Source organism: Euleptes europaea, chromosome 1 (assembly GCF_029931775.1).
Source record: "Euleptes europaea isolate rEulEur1 chromosome 1, rEulEur1.hap1, whole genome shotgun sequence".
Taxonomy (NCBI): domain Eukaryota; kingdom Metazoa; phylum Chordata; class Lepidosauria; order Squamata; family Sphaerodactylidae; genus Euleptes; species Euleptes europaea.
The window spans coordinates 131,954,268-131,969,161 of NC_079312.1; the positions used below are offsets into that span (position 1 = coordinate 131,954,268).

General features: G+C 42.1%; 1 protein-coding gene across 1 annotated transcript in view; it reads left to right on the forward strand.

The window, feature by feature from the left end:
• FASN (fatty acid synthase) overlaps positions 1–14,894 on the forward strand; it is a 54,272-nt gene that overhangs the window by 21,223 nt on the left and 18,155 nt on the right. Inside the window, exons 14-28 of the mRNA XM_056851164.1 lie at positions 3,587–3,702; positions 4,219–4,394; positions 4,922–5,113; positions 6,075–6,155; positions 6,256–6,432; positions 6,743–6,922; positions 7,256–7,459; positions 8,220–8,530; positions 8,625–9,014; positions 9,485–9,649; positions 9,820–9,938; positions 10,051–10,205; positions 10,855–11,058; positions 12,926–13,076; positions 14,336–14,514. Of these exons, the coding sequence (XP_056707142.1) occupies positions 3,587–3,702; positions 4,219–4,394; positions 4,922–5,113; positions 6,075–6,155; positions 6,256–6,432; positions 6,743–6,922; positions 7,256–7,459; positions 8,220–8,530; positions 8,625–9,014; positions 9,485–9,649; positions 9,820–9,938; positions 10,051–10,205; positions 10,855–11,058; positions 12,926–13,076; positions 14,336–14,514 (2,800 nt within the window). The remainder of the gene's footprint in view (positions 1–3,586; positions 3,703–4,218; positions 4,395–4,921; positions 5,114–6,074; positions 6,156–6,255; positions 6,433–6,742; positions 6,923–7,255; positions 7,460–8,219; positions 8,531–8,624; positions 9,015–9,484; positions 9,650–9,819; positions 9,939–10,050; positions 10,206–10,854; positions 11,059–12,925; positions 13,077–14,335; positions 14,515–14,894) is intronic.

A 14,894-nucleotide genomic window follows, 5' to 3' on the forward strand; every position in this document is an offset into this window, starting at 1 on the left:
AAACTGGAGTTGGATCAAACTGTGTTGATTCAAATGCTGTGAAAGTGATGAGGAGTAAGACAAATGTAGTGATGGAGTGCATAAGCCCAGCAGCAACTTGGGTTTGTGTCCAGCGCTGCCATTCTGGGAACTAAATCGCAAGTTGTGTCCAAGTTTAATTACGCTTTATCATGATGTCTGAATTTTGGCAAAGAGATTAATTACAACCTTTGCAAGCAGCCATTAGAAATATCTTGAAACTTAAGTCACTGTTCAGTTGGTTAGAGACAAGAATGTATGTTGCATCACCTCGCATAGACTGGGTAGGCTTGAAGTCTGTTGTGGCCTCAAGAAGTGAAGTAAAATTCAGTGTGGTCTGGAAAGTGAAAAACAAAAAATTGCCCGACATTAGCTCTTAGGAAGAAGCTAAAGAAGTGACTTGATTCCAGTAAACAACCTCCATGAAGACTTTGCGCTAATCAAGGTCTTGTTTACTGAGGCTAGCAAAAGAAGGTGTATCCAGAACCAATCACTAGAAGCTTAGAAGTGCAACTTTCTTAGAAGTAAGACATATTTAACAGTGAGAGTGAATAAGAACATAAGAAAAGCCATGCTGGATCAAACCAAGGTCTATCAAAATACATACTGGGTGAAAAAAAATGTCGAATGCCCACATGGATTGGTGATCTTTTGGCTTATGCAGTTTTCAAATTGAGACAAAATTGCTTCCTAAGCAACCCATTAGCCAAATATGATTTAATGTTTTTTGATTCTGTTTAATGTTGGCAGTAACTCTATTCGTGTGTGCCATATGTATGGTCAAATCAGCCGTTTCAGTGATGCTTGCTCACATTTGAAGTCTGTTGAGTTCAATCTTACTTTCATTCCCAAAGCAATTTCCATTGCACAGAGAGCAAATATAGAATAATAAAATCTTAAACTGTGACACTGAGAATGGATACTTCAGATCCATCTACCTACCTACATCTATCTGTTCTTCAAATCACATTTTCTGCTGTAGGAATTGTTGTTAGTCCAGGAGCCAGAGAAATATTCTTTTTGGACACTTGGGAGATGGAAATACAATGATGCCCAATACTAGGGCCAAAATAGCATAAACAATGTGCTTCCTGCTATAGCATTTCTCTTCTAACTTATGCTTATCATTTGTCTTTGTTGAAGGCAGAAACCCCTAGTGGGAAGGGCAGCATTAGTATCCTAGGCACTACCTAGTAGCCTAGACATGGTAAACATGCATCTGGGACCCTGAGGGCAGAGTGGAAAAACAGCAGGGAAGGGTTAAGTATCCTCCTCTTCTGTTCATGGCTCCTGTGCTCTTAATATGGCCATCCCAAAATCGCTTCTCATTTTAAAAAGGGACTCCCTTTTGTGTTAACTTTTAGTTTGTTCCTTAAACTCTCAGACACAGTTTAAATGTGACATCAGTGGGCATGAAAAACCTGTATAGTGTTGCACATACCTAGCATCTCATATAAGCTACGCTGCTGTACAGGCAGTGCCACTACATGTGCAATGTTATCATACTTGCACAACCCTCACCCGGTCTATAGCGTGCAAATATTGCACGTGTTGCAGTTGAGGGCCCAGTTTAAAGGAGGTACTTGGGATATGTAGACCTCACACGGGTATGTTCTTTTTGCACACCAGCCTCACGGGCCTCAGACTAGCTGACTGAGATGAAGAAGATGCCCATAGGTATCCTTCTGGTATTTTGGAATCTACACACCTGTGGGTTGTTCCCTTGGAGTCCCTCTTCTTTCTTTCTTCCTTCCCCTTCTGGGCCATCCGTAGTACTTTAGAGGCTTGTCCTATCCAAGGGTCTCTCCTGAATATTTAAAATATTTAAGAAGAAGAAGAAGAGTTGGTTTTTATACCCCGCTTTTCTCTACCGTTAAGGAGTCTCAAAGCGGCTTACAGTCGTCTTCCCTTCCTCTCCCCACAACAGACACCTTGTGAGGTGGGTGGGGCTGAGAGAATTCAGAGAACTGTGACTAGCCCAAGGTCACCCAGCAGGCTTCATGTCTAGGAGTGGGGAAACCAACCCAGTTCACCAGATTAGAGTCCACCTCTCTTAACAACTGCACCACGCAGGCTCTCTTTTCCACGGTGTAGAAGATTGTTTACTTTAGCCAGATTAAACATAATACCTTTTCAGGTAATGGATGGTCACTATAAGAAGCTTCCTTACTCAAATAGGTTGTTTGTGACAAACAGGATAAATTGGTACATTGGAGCACTGTCTTTTGGAGTGTGTGTTTCACTTGGATATAAGAGAATTATGGATTTTGCCACTTCTTCAAGGAAGGGCAAATATATCTATTGGAGAGAAACTGAGAGTGCTCCTAGCAGGCATTGAACACAAGGTCGCTTTGGCTGCTTAAAGTTTTTTCCCCAAGTTATTGCAAGATTTAATAATATGAATATATAAATTAGTCTGAGTTAGAAGTCAGTCTATTAGCATTGTTTTTATTAGTATGATACTGCTCAAGGTCATTCAGTCGAATGAGTAGCTTCATTTAAGTACTGTAGTACTTTAGAGGCAAGTACTAACACTGCAGGTTCTCCATTGTCAAGGGAATGTGTAACAGTGGTGACATTGATTTTTGTTTATGGTGTATCAGTGGAATGAAGTGGCATATCCAGAAACACCATTTATTCTGGAGCTATTTGCTGTTTGTCTTGCTGTAATTTCTTGAGAATCAGAGAACCTTTTTTCTTCCAAAATCAAAGGTTCTTGTTGGGATTTTTTGGCTTCTTTTACAGGAGTTCTGGGGTTTGGGAGCTTGGCAAGTGTTGCACAGAAACCTAAGAGACAGCTCTTTATGGGGAAGGAGGATGGGCTCTTGTAACACTTTCATAGGATTAGGTAGCTTTGTTTAGAATCATGCCAGGGATTGTCAGGGGAGGGAGCGGGAAATAACGACAAAAAATCTGTTTCTCATAATACGTTTAACAAGAAACAGCTTTAACTTCAGTTAAGAAGGCTGTCTCCTCAGGTTTCGTATTTAGAGTCTATTACCTAAGTCAGGCATCCCCAACCTTTTTGACCCTGTGGTCACCTTTGGAATTGTGAGAGAGGATGGTGGGTGCCACCATCAGGTTGGCCCTGCTGCCCAGTGGGATACGACGAAGGGAGATTTTAGCTAGTGGAGCCTCTAGGAAAAAGTTCCCACCAACCTCTTTCAAGCAAATGGGTCAGGTGCCAGGAGAAGTGACATTATCAAACAGAGGGATAAGGGTCAAGGAAATGGTATCGTTAGGGTTAGATTTGCTTGTGATTTTAGTGGAAGAGCAATGAAAGATGTAGGGAAAATCTAATTCTTCTCTTGGAGAATCACCTTCTTATGCTGGGGATGTATGTTAGTTCTCATGAATTTGTCCTTGTTGCATGGCAAGGGTAGAGCTCTTGTGCCTTCAGTGGTGTGTGACACTGAAAACTCTTCCTAGTATGAATTTTTGCATGTAATGTCGTTAAAACCTCTGCCATTCAACCAGAAAAGCAGCAGGAAGCCCTTGCTGAGAGTCCAGTCGATACAAAGAAATTTGCTGACTTGTTCTGATAACTTTTTGAATTCCACCTGACTAGGCAATCCTGAGGAGAGCTTTGAAACCAACTTGCACCATTCTACCCTTGATGAAGCGGGACCATAAAAACAACCTTGAGTTCTTCCTAACGAATGCTGGAAAAATCCATTTGACAGGGTAAGGGGACTAGTGAAGCATAATGGTGAAACAAAATGGCCCACCTTTCATTTTTCATTGAACAGACTGAATCATACCTTTAATCGATTTTTACTTCACCTGTGTCACAACTGTGTAGAGACACTGTTGGTCAGGAGTAGGAGAACCATAGTATTCTATACACCGTTGGATATATAATAGAAAAATGGGTTATTTCCATTCACATCTTTAAAAAAAGACTGTGTTTGCTTCAGTGGCATAATATGATATCCAGCTCTACAATTTATATTGTATGAGCAAAAACTCTGATTGATGCTGAAGATTTTTGTGGTGCCTCGAAGGGCCCCCTCTGAAATTTGAATAGAAAGGATAAAGAAGCCAATATTATGTGTTTTTGATAGAGTTTAAGACTTCAAAATGTTGGGAGTGTCCCCAGGCCCTTGCTGGCTCTTGACTATAGTGCTGCAGCCTGTTACCTATTCATGCTGTTGATTATTTGATACGATCACCAATTATTTGCTTTTTTCCTGTCTTCAGAATAAATGTCCTTGCAAACAATCTGTATCCACCGGTTGAATATCCTGCCCCTGTGGGAACTCCACTTATCTCTCCTTACATTCTGTGGGACCACAGTCAGACATGGGATGTCCCAAAAGCTGATGACTTCCCAACAAGCACTGGGGGATCTGGAGCAGCAACGGTCTACAACATTGGTGTGTACTGGAGCTTTCATGCTTCCCCCCCCCCCCACAAATACGGTTGCCAACCTCCAGGTACTAGCTGGCGATCTCCCACTATTACAACTGATCGCCAGCCGATAGAGATCTGTTCACCTAGAGAAAATGGCCACTTTGGCATTGAAGTCCCTCCCCAAACCCTGGCCTCCTCAGGCTCCACCCCAAAAATCTCCAGGTATTTCCCAACCTGGAGCTGGCAACCTACCCACAAACATATCTGAAATTTATATTTTGAGTTCATTTTTGGAGATAAAATATAAATCTTCATATACTTTGTGCCGCTCTAGACAGAACAAAGCTAGTAAGGGAGGGGGAAGTACAGCAGTACTATCTTTGGTAGATTTGCCACACTAAAACCTGTGTGGGCAGAGGAATAGGGTGAAACTTCATGCCTGGATTTTGGAAAGTCTTGGAAATTGCTTTTTAGTCTTATTAAATCTGAGATTTATGTGAGAGTTCTGAAAAACTTTTTTGTGGTTCCCCCCTTCTATAATTGTTGACAGATGTGAATCCTGAATCGGCTGATCATTACTTGGTGGGTCACTGCATTGATGGCAGAGTTCTGTATCCAGCCACAGGATACCTAGTACTAGCCTGGCGCACTCTAGCTCGATCTTTGGGGACCTGTATTGAACAAATGCCCGTGGTGTTTGAAGATGTTGCAATCCACCAAGCAACAATACTTCCTAAGAAAGGTGAGGCTTGCAGAGGTTTCTCCCCCTGGGTGTGATTGGCCCATGGTTGGATTTCTTCAGATCTAGGAAGGCTTAATCAACCTAGTTAACCACATTATTTTGCCAAGGAGTACATGAGATGAATGAGAAGTGTCCATAAATCTACAAGGCTGGAAATCTATTTTGTGTGGTGAACTAACCCAGGGGTCCCCAACCTTTTTCAGCCTGCAGGCACCTTTGGGATTCTGACACCGGGTGGTGGGCACAACAACAAAATGGCTGCCACATGAGGCAGAGCCAACCACAAAAGTTCAGAGAGTGAGGTTATGCATAACTCCGATAGTAACACCCTAACATTTCAGGTAGAAGCTACAGGAGCCCTTTTAAAATGAACAAGGGCACCATGCTGAGGATCCCTGAGCTAACCATTCCAATTCCTATCCAGTCCAAATCTGCATGTGAATTCCAATTAAGCAGAATTATTGTTTGAATCCTAACTATAACCAGTGGAAGGTGAGCATCACTGCCACATTCCTCTCCCCATAGTAACCCAATTCTAATTCCCAGAAATCTAGTTTCTGCGGATTGGAAGGGTACTGCTGGGGTGAGGGGAACACAGCAAAGATTGGCTGGTGGTAGTTACAATCCAACCCTATGTGTCTGTGTTATTCATAACAGGATATTTCCTTGAGCCTGAATAGCCTCAGCTGGGAGCTTCTGTCAAAATACCCCAATGAGAAGCCAGATCAGCAGGTTTATAACCTCCACCTTGCTATAAGGTGTTAGAGAGAACTGTTAAACAAAAGAACGACACATAAGCAAGCCTAAGATAGCAAAGAAAGTTTGCTGTGTGAATGACAGGTAAAAAAAATCTCTGCAGCTTATTTTATGCCTCCTGGGATATTTTCACAGGTGTGAAAACAAGTGAAACCTGAGGTTGAGATTCTTTTACCATCCCCCTAATCTCTGGCTTACTTTGCAGGTTCAGCACAGCTAGAGGTGAGACTCATGCCTGCTTCTCAGTGTTTTGAAGTATCCAGCAATGGAAATCTGGCTGTCAGTGGTAAGTTGCTGCTTCCTGTAGATATGTTCTGAATAACTCAGTGCTGTGAAAGTCCCTGGCCATTGACTACTCTTGTTCTATGTGTATTGTTATCTACCAGGAAAAATTTGCCTTTTGGAAGAAACTGCTCTGAATAACTTCCGTAACCAGCAAATTGACCAGAAAGATACCTGCTCAGAAATCACCTTATCTAAGGGAGACATTTACAAAGAGCTTCGCCTGCGTGGTTATGACTATGGGCCGACATTCCAGGGACTTCTAGAATCCAGTAGTGATGGTATTTAATTTAAAATATCAATTATTCCTGTTCATCTTTGAGACCTACTTGTGAAAGTGGTTGGTTGTAAAATGGAAGCTCATCTGTGACATACAGTTTGGGATGTAGGGATGTAGATGTCTGAGCGCCTGACCACTTGAGAGAAGATTTAGAAAAAATAGGGGAAACATTATTTTCTGAACTAGCCCATAGCCAGTGCCATGATTACTGCACAGCAAATTGTATTTTCTTGTTTACTTTTTGCCCTAACAGCCACCCTGGTGGCTATTGAGAGAGCCTATGCTAATCAGTTTGCTTTTTCACCCCCCAGGAAATTCAGGGAAGGTGCTGTGGAATGGGAACTGGGTGACATTCCTTGACACCCTGCTACATTTGATAATCTTGGGGGAAACAGGAAGAAGTCTGCGGTTGCCAACCAGAATCCGCTCTGTTTGCATCGACCCAACGCTACATGAAGAACGCGTACGCAAATACAGCGATGATGTTGAAGGTAATGGGCGCCATTGCTTTTTCAGAGACACTCCAGCTCCTAAAGTGAAGCCGAGATCTGAAACTGCTGTGCCCAGTTTTGAAGCATTGTGCAGGATTTGTAGGAGCCATATGGCTCTTAGCAGGTTTGCATTGTTTCCCAGTCTCTCTAATCCTTGTCCTATTGCACTGCTTATTGGCAGTCTTTGCTGCCTGATATAATTGCTTTCATATTTTGTAATCCACCTTCAGTCTCAGTGAGAAAGGCAGGCTATAAAATGAACGTAATAATAACTGTTTTTTGTTTTTGTGAGTTTACCAACGATTTCTCCTCACTCTTTTCCTTGCCTTGTAGCTTTTGATGCTGTTGTTGACCGTTGCCTTAATACCATCACAGCAGGGGCTGTTCAGATTTCTGGCCTTCATGCTAGTGCTGCCCCTCGACGACAGCAGGAACAGACCCCACCCACGCTTGAGAAATTTTGCTTTGTGCCCTATGTTGAGGGTGACTGCTTGTCCTCTGATGTCCAGCTTGTCTCCACCTTTGAACACTGCAAAGGTAAAGAGATTTTTTATTTCCCTCTATTTTCTGAAAATGACACGCCCTGTATAAAGTTGGCATTGGGACCACAAAGTGAGAGAACTGCCTGCTCTTCTGTTTGATGTAAATAAAGGTTAGTGGCCTTCAGAAACAAAAACACAGATTGATTCAGCTTTATTATCTTAAGCCAGTGATGTTATCAGGAAAGATACGGAGTGAAACTAGATACTTGGAGTTTGTTGCTCTTGGCCTGACTTGACACATACATCCCAGAAAAGTAACCTGTAAAAGCTTTATATGGATTAGAACAGCATCCTCTGTTATGACTCAAATCTTGTTATTTCCAAAGCCCAAAGTGGTTTGTAGGAAGCCCCAGGAAGTCAATACCCCCTGTTTCTCAGACGTGGCACAAGGCAAATAATTGTGTGCAAGGGGGGGGAAACAATTTTGTCCCCCTTGCTTGTTATGTACCTAGGGAAGCCATTATCTCCATGCTTAGAAGGTCATTAAAATCCTTTTATGCTAGAGGGGGAAAAACCAGGTAATAGGCTGGGGCGGAGGCATTCATATCTACAGATTAAATCACTGGTCCTTGGATGATATCAAGATCTTTTGGTCTGGGATCTGATTTCAGTCAAAGCATATTTTGGATTGACTTTGGCCCTTATGAAGTTTTTCTAGCAAGGATGTTCTACACTCAAGTATTACTATCACAATCTCTTCTTCACTTTAAAGGGTCTCTCATATATTTGTGCATGTTTTGTTTTCTGTCCTGCAGTTTTGATCCAGAACTTGCAGAAGAAGATAGCAAAGCATGGGGTCAAGTTGGCTATTCCAGGGCTGGAGAGTATAAAGACGCCTATACAAAAAGAACCCGAATCAAAGGGTCTCCTACACATACTTGCTGAAATCTGCCGCCTAGAACTGAATGGAAACCTCTACTCAGAGCTAGAACAGGTTGTAACTCGAGAGAAGCTGCATCTTCAAGAAGATCCCCTTCTAAATGGCTTGCTGGATTTTCCTCAGCTGAAGACTTGTGTTGACATAGCACTGGAGAACATTACCAGTCGCAAGATGAAGATAGTAGAGGTTAGCTGTGGATGGCAACTTTGTAGAGCCTTTTATTTCCCCCCCCCCCATTCATGAATAACCTGTTTTATTCATCAGTATTCTGTGTTTGCAGGCTCTGGCAGGAGACGGACACTTATTCTCAAGAGTTACGAGTATTTTAAATACTCAGCCCATGCTACAACTAGACTACATTGCCACCGATGAAGCAGCAGAAGTCCTCACGTCACATGACAGCCACCTGCAGGAGATTGGTGTTTCCATTGACCAGTGGGACCCTGTTAACCCTCCTTCCGCAAGTCTGATCAGTGCTGATCTCCTGGTGTGCAACTGCGCACTGAACACTTTCAAGAATCCAAAAGAGGTGCTCTCCAACATGTCAGCCACAGTGAAGGAAGGCGGGTTTGTGTTACTGCACACTCTTCTGAAAGGAGAAACTCTGGGAGAAATAGTCCGTTTCCTCAAAAATCCAGATCTTCGGAAGAAACCGAGTCTCCTGACTCAGGTAAAACTACAAATCCTCTTGTTTTTCTCTAGTTAGATCTAAAACAGGTCATGTTTTGATCAGAGAGTATTTGTGGTGTTCGTTTTTTTCATAGCAAGCATTCCTTTGTAAGCAAATTAATATGTTCGGAACTCCTCTTCTAATCCTCTTCCAATCTTTTTTTTCTTCAGATTACTGATGATCTTTTAATGAGTTTTTAACTATTTGCAGGGCATGGTGTAGACTAGTATTGGCATATTTAGGGTTTTTGAATAATATTTTCCTCTCATGGAGTAGAAAACAGAATTAATCAGCAGTGGGTTCTATCTCTGATTAAACTAGAAATTGTTTTACTGTTCTGGCAAGGAATAGTCATAATATATTTAACTAATAACTAACTGCTTCAGAACCTTTTGAACCAAAAACTGAGTGTATGCATGTTCAGGAATCACTTGGACCTTTTATAATCCTCATTTTGTTTGGCTTGACAGATAGAATGGGAGGATCTATTTACCAAGGTTGGTTTGAATTTAGTGGCTATCAAAACGTCCTCCTTTGGTGCAGCCGTCTTCTTATGTCACCGGCCAGCTTCTGCCAAGAAGCCTATTTTCTTGCCTGTGGACGAGTCTGATTACAAATGGGTGGAACCGTTGAAGGTAAGGACTTTAAATTTGAGTACAAGGTGTTTGCCATTCTTGTTCCTGGGTTTCCAGGTAGAAGAAACATTTTAGTCTATTAAGAAAACCTTCTGTCCTATTATACATTCTGAAAATCACTTTTTAAAAAAGCTACTGTGTTAATTAATAGGCTGGGATTTTTCTTGCAGGAAATGCTAGCAGAACCTTCAGATCAGCCTGTGTGGCTAACTGCTACTAGCTGTGGGACTTCAGGAGTGGTTGGCATGGTGAATTGTCTTCGTCAAGAACCTGGGGGCCACAGGATCAGGTACAAAACTTCAGCATCCAGTGACAAGACCATTATTTTGTCACTTTTTCTGAACTGACAAAAATGTAAGTTAAATAAGGAGTCAATGTAAATGCTGTATTTTACTCCCTAGGTGCCTTTTAATTTCAAACTTGGATGCTTCATCTCCTAAACCTCCTACCAGTTCTTCTGCCAAGAAGATGCAGAAGATTCTGCAGAATGACCTAGTGATGAATATTTATCGAGATGGAAAATGGGGCTCTTTCAGACACATCCCGTTAAAGCAAGGTGACTATCATGAGTAAGACCAATTTGTGGCAGCGTTTCTTTCCGTGGGGACTACAAAGATGTTATAAGAGATTTTATGCTGTATAACGCAGACCCTCTTCCCAGTAATGATCAAAGGAAATAATCTTTCAGTATTGGGATCCTGTTGTCCTGTTACTGTGAAACAGCAAATTTCCTTTCCAACATAGCCAAACAGCATGAATTGGAATTGTAGGCAGAATGTCATGAATGACAGTGTTCAAGAAGAAGGGTGGCGAGCCAGCATGGTGTACTGGTTAAAGTGTTGGGCTAGGTTCTGGAAAACCCAGGTTCAAATCCCCACTTGCACCATGGAAGCTTGCTGGGTGACCTTGGGCCAGTTACACACTCTCCACCCTAACCCTGGTTAGTATGTGGATGGGAGACCTCCAAGGAATACCAGGGTCATGATGCAGAGGTGGGCAATGGCAAAACCATCTCCAAACATCTCTTGCCTTGAAAACCCTATGGGGTCGCCATAAGTAAGCTATGACTTGATGGCAGGGTGACTCTAAGGGAAACCCCTCAATTATTTTTCTCATTCCTAGTGTCTAAGAGGTATTTTTTGATATAAAACATGTACTTCTAAAATGACAGAATGGTGACTTCTCTGTCTCCTGCTTTTTTGCAGCTAAATCTCAAGAGCTCACTGAATATGCATTTGTAAATGTGCTGACACGTGGTGATCTTTCCTCACTTCGCTGGATTGCTTCTCCACTTCGCCATTTCTACACAACCAATCCTGATGTCCAGCTCTGCAGAGTCTATTATGCATCCCTCAATTTCCGTGACATTATGTTGGCCACAGGAAAACTCTCTCCAGATGCCATTCCAGGTGAGTTGAAAAAGGTTTCTTTTAAATAAAGCATTCACAATATATTTTATAGTGTGAATAACACACTATTGGTAATCTATCTTTTTGTTGATCGAGAGGTACTTTGTTTAAAAACCGGGAATGTTGTGGAATGTTTCCTTACCGCTGTCCATCATTATATATTTTTCATGATAACCTTTCCAGAATTAATCTCCGCCATGATCAATTAAAGGGTCTTGGTAGTAGGCCAGCATGGTGTAGTGGTTAAGTGTGGTGGTTTGGAGCAGTGGAGTCTGATCTGGAGAACCGGGTTCGATTCCCCACTCCTCCACATGAGTGGCGGAGGCTAATCTGGTGAACTGGATTTGTTTCCCAACTCCTACACACAAAGCCAGCTGGGTGACCTTGGGCCAGTCACAGCTCTGTTAGAGCTCTCTCACCCCCACCTACCTCACAGGGTGTCTGTTGTGGGGTGGGGAAGGGAAGGTGATTGTAAGCCGGTTTGAGTCTCCCTTAAGTGGTAGAGAAAGTCGGCATATAAAAACCAACTCTTCTTCTTCTAATCTCTTCTGTCTGAGACCTCGGAGAGAAACCGCTAGACTGAGTGAGCAATATTGGGCTATGTGACTAAAGGCCTGAATTTGGATCAGGCAACATAATGTTTCCATATGACCAATATTCCTGAGACTGATTTCCATTTGAGCATTTACGTGTTACACAAGTCCCTTCCTTGAAATGAGGTAAATATACCATCTATTTTAAGGGCGAAGAGCCTTGCATAGGATTAAAATGAGGGAGTTCCTCCTCCCTTCCTGCGATTATACTCCTTCTATACCTTACGGCTAATCACTTTACCTTGGTTATGAGTTCTTCTTTCAGAGAACAGGATTAACACAGTCTTGCTCCATACAGTGTTAGCATAGTGCAATCCTATGGATGCTTGTTGATAAAGGTCATGTTACTGGGAAACTTCACTTTAGGTTAATGTCCAATAAGTTGGGTTGGCATGCCAGTCAAGTGATTGCTTCTTTGATGACAGTCTCTGAAGCCAATAATATCACTGTGTAAGTGGCAGCTCACCTTTTACAAAATTCCATTACCTGGTCGTTTCTGGTACTACAATAATCGGGCATATTTAGCAACACTTTTAGCAAAACCTCTCCTACTGGCCATCTACAGTAACTGCAGGCATCTACGAACAAGGTTAGCCCTGCCTGGGCCTACTTAGCAGACAACTTTTGAAATTTGACTTTTGGTTTTAGGAGTTGCTGTTACTTTATTTCTGTTTTTATTTCTTTCTATTTTTTTAGTGTAGAAACCCTTGGATGACCCTAGTGTTTCAGGGGTAAAAGCCAAAGAGAAACACTGATCAGTGAACCTTTCACATTTACTGATGTCCTACCTGACATTGTTAAAAGCCGTAATAATGTTTTAAAGCTAACATTTAATTTATTGTTCCATAATATCACTTATGCTAATTAAAATCAGATTAGTTAAGTATCAACCCCATTTATGATTAAAGTGTTGTACTAATAACTTGAAAAATAATTGACAAATATTTAATCATATTTGAGCGATCAGTTGATCAGATGTTTCTTTACTGGTCAAATGCCCATCCCTAAAGTAAGATCATTGCTATAAATTATTTCCTTGTCTTGTTACTATGTTAAGAGCCTACTGCAGCCAAATTTCAAGTTTTTAGAAATTAGATTTGATCTCCTCTGTGACTGAGGATGCCTAATCTTATTTGTGATCAGGCATGCAGCATGAAAAGGCCTAGATGGGGAAAGTAATCTGAGCGGTGTGTGCGCGTGTGTGTTTAAATAAAATGTATAGTCAACGTCACTTTTTGGGAGCAGCTTCACAGGGCCGTGCAATTCTTTTTCAGGAAACTGGACGTTACAACAATGCATGTTGGGAATGGAATTCTCAGGACTGGACCCTAAAGGAAGGAGAGTGATGGGACTGTTACCTGCTAAAGGACTGGCTACCGTCGTGGACTCTGACAAGAGGTTCCTGTGGGATGTGCCACGAAACTGGTATGCCAATTTGCATTGTCTCTCTCTCTCTCCCCCCCCTGGGTAGGGTTGCCAACCTCCAGGTACTAGCAGAAGATCTCCTGCTATTACAACTGATCTCCAGCCGATAGAGATCAGATCACCAGGAGAAAATGGCCGCTTTGGCAATTGGACTCTATGGCATTGAAGTCCCTCCCCTCTCCAAACACCACCCTCCTCAGGCTCCGCCCACAAAATCTCCAGGTATCTCCCAATCTCCAGGTATAAGCACCTTTGGAATGGAATTTAATATCATGCATCAGTAGTGGCAAAGCGATTTTCTGAAGCAGAACTATTGTGTTTAATCAGCAAGTACTCTGAGATTGTCCTGACCTGGGTGTCAGATCCTGACGTGGGTGACCCACACTAGCCCAGTTTTGTCAGATCAGGGTTAGCCCTGGTTAATTCTTAGATGGGAGACCACCAATGAAAGTCCAGGGCTGCCACACAGAGGCAGACAATGGCAAACCACTTCTGGGTCTCTTGCCTTGAAAATCGTAGTAATTGCCATGCGTTGGCTGCAGGTTGATGGTACTTTACATACACACCCTGAAATCTTGTGGTTTTATTTTTATTTTCTATAGTTGGTAGTCATTATTTGATTGGAATAACCTCTCTGTGGGAACACATCAGTTGATACTTTGCTGAACAGCTTTGAGAAAGGATAATAATAGAATTGGTTCTTTTCTTTTCCATTGTCCTCTGATTCCAATTGTCTGAGCAGTTTAGAATATCTGTCTACCCTTTGAGTTTGATGTTAAGACTTTACATTTACTCTAAACAATCTACCATATATTAGGGGTATGTTCTTGTCTAAAGTAAGTTCTCTCAGTGAAGGACACTTCACTGTGCTATTCAGAGCCATTGCATGTGTTGCCCCAGAGGTGTTTCACCGGGTATTTATTCAACAGCCAAGGTGAAAGTTGTGCCCAATTTTCTGGTGGCAGCCATTATATGAAACATAGAGGAGTATTCTCTTGGTATATTAAACTGTCATGCTTTTTCTTTAGCATTGATTTCTTAATCTTTTTTCAAACAATGACCTTTTCTACTTGTGTTACCTAACATTCTGAATGAAGCAGTTATGTCCCTTACTCTGTGAGGAGAACATGTAAAACTACTTGTTACTGTTGTGGCACAATAAGCAGTTATCTAAAATGGAATAGAACGTGGTTGAGAATATGATTTAGCAGAATAAAGAACCACAGTTGCCTTAAGAAAGCCTTTTTGCCTTTGCTCAGGACTCTAGAAGAAGCAGCTTCTGTACCTGTCGTATATGCCACTGCTTACTATGCCTTGGTGGTTCGAGGTGGCATGAAGAAAGGTGAAAGTGTACTCATTCATTCAGGCTCAGGTGGTGTCGGCCAAGCAGCCATTTCTATTGCCCTTAGCATGGGCTGCCGTGTCTTCGCTACTGTTGGTAAGTAGTAACAGCTTTTTCCAGCTGTCTTAGACCAAAGGCTTCTGCGCTAAGAATTTTTAACTTTGTTTTGTGTCAGTATGTATAATCCTAGCACTAATATTCAAAATGTAAAAGCAAAACAAGACACTTTGATCATTTATGCATGGGTACTTTCACTCTTGTTTGCCCCCTGTCTGTCTCGGTTGTCCCTTGGAGTTATGCATGAGTTTTCCGTCCATTAGAGATGACCTTGCGGCCAGCCCTCAGAAATCCCGGAACTTCCCGTTCCTCTGTTAACCTGATTCTTCACTCTCCCCTGAGCTTAGCCCATGTGAAATCTCCATGCACAAGGCAAAGTGCCGGATGCAGAAGCTTGGTTTCTCTCACAGCCAATTACA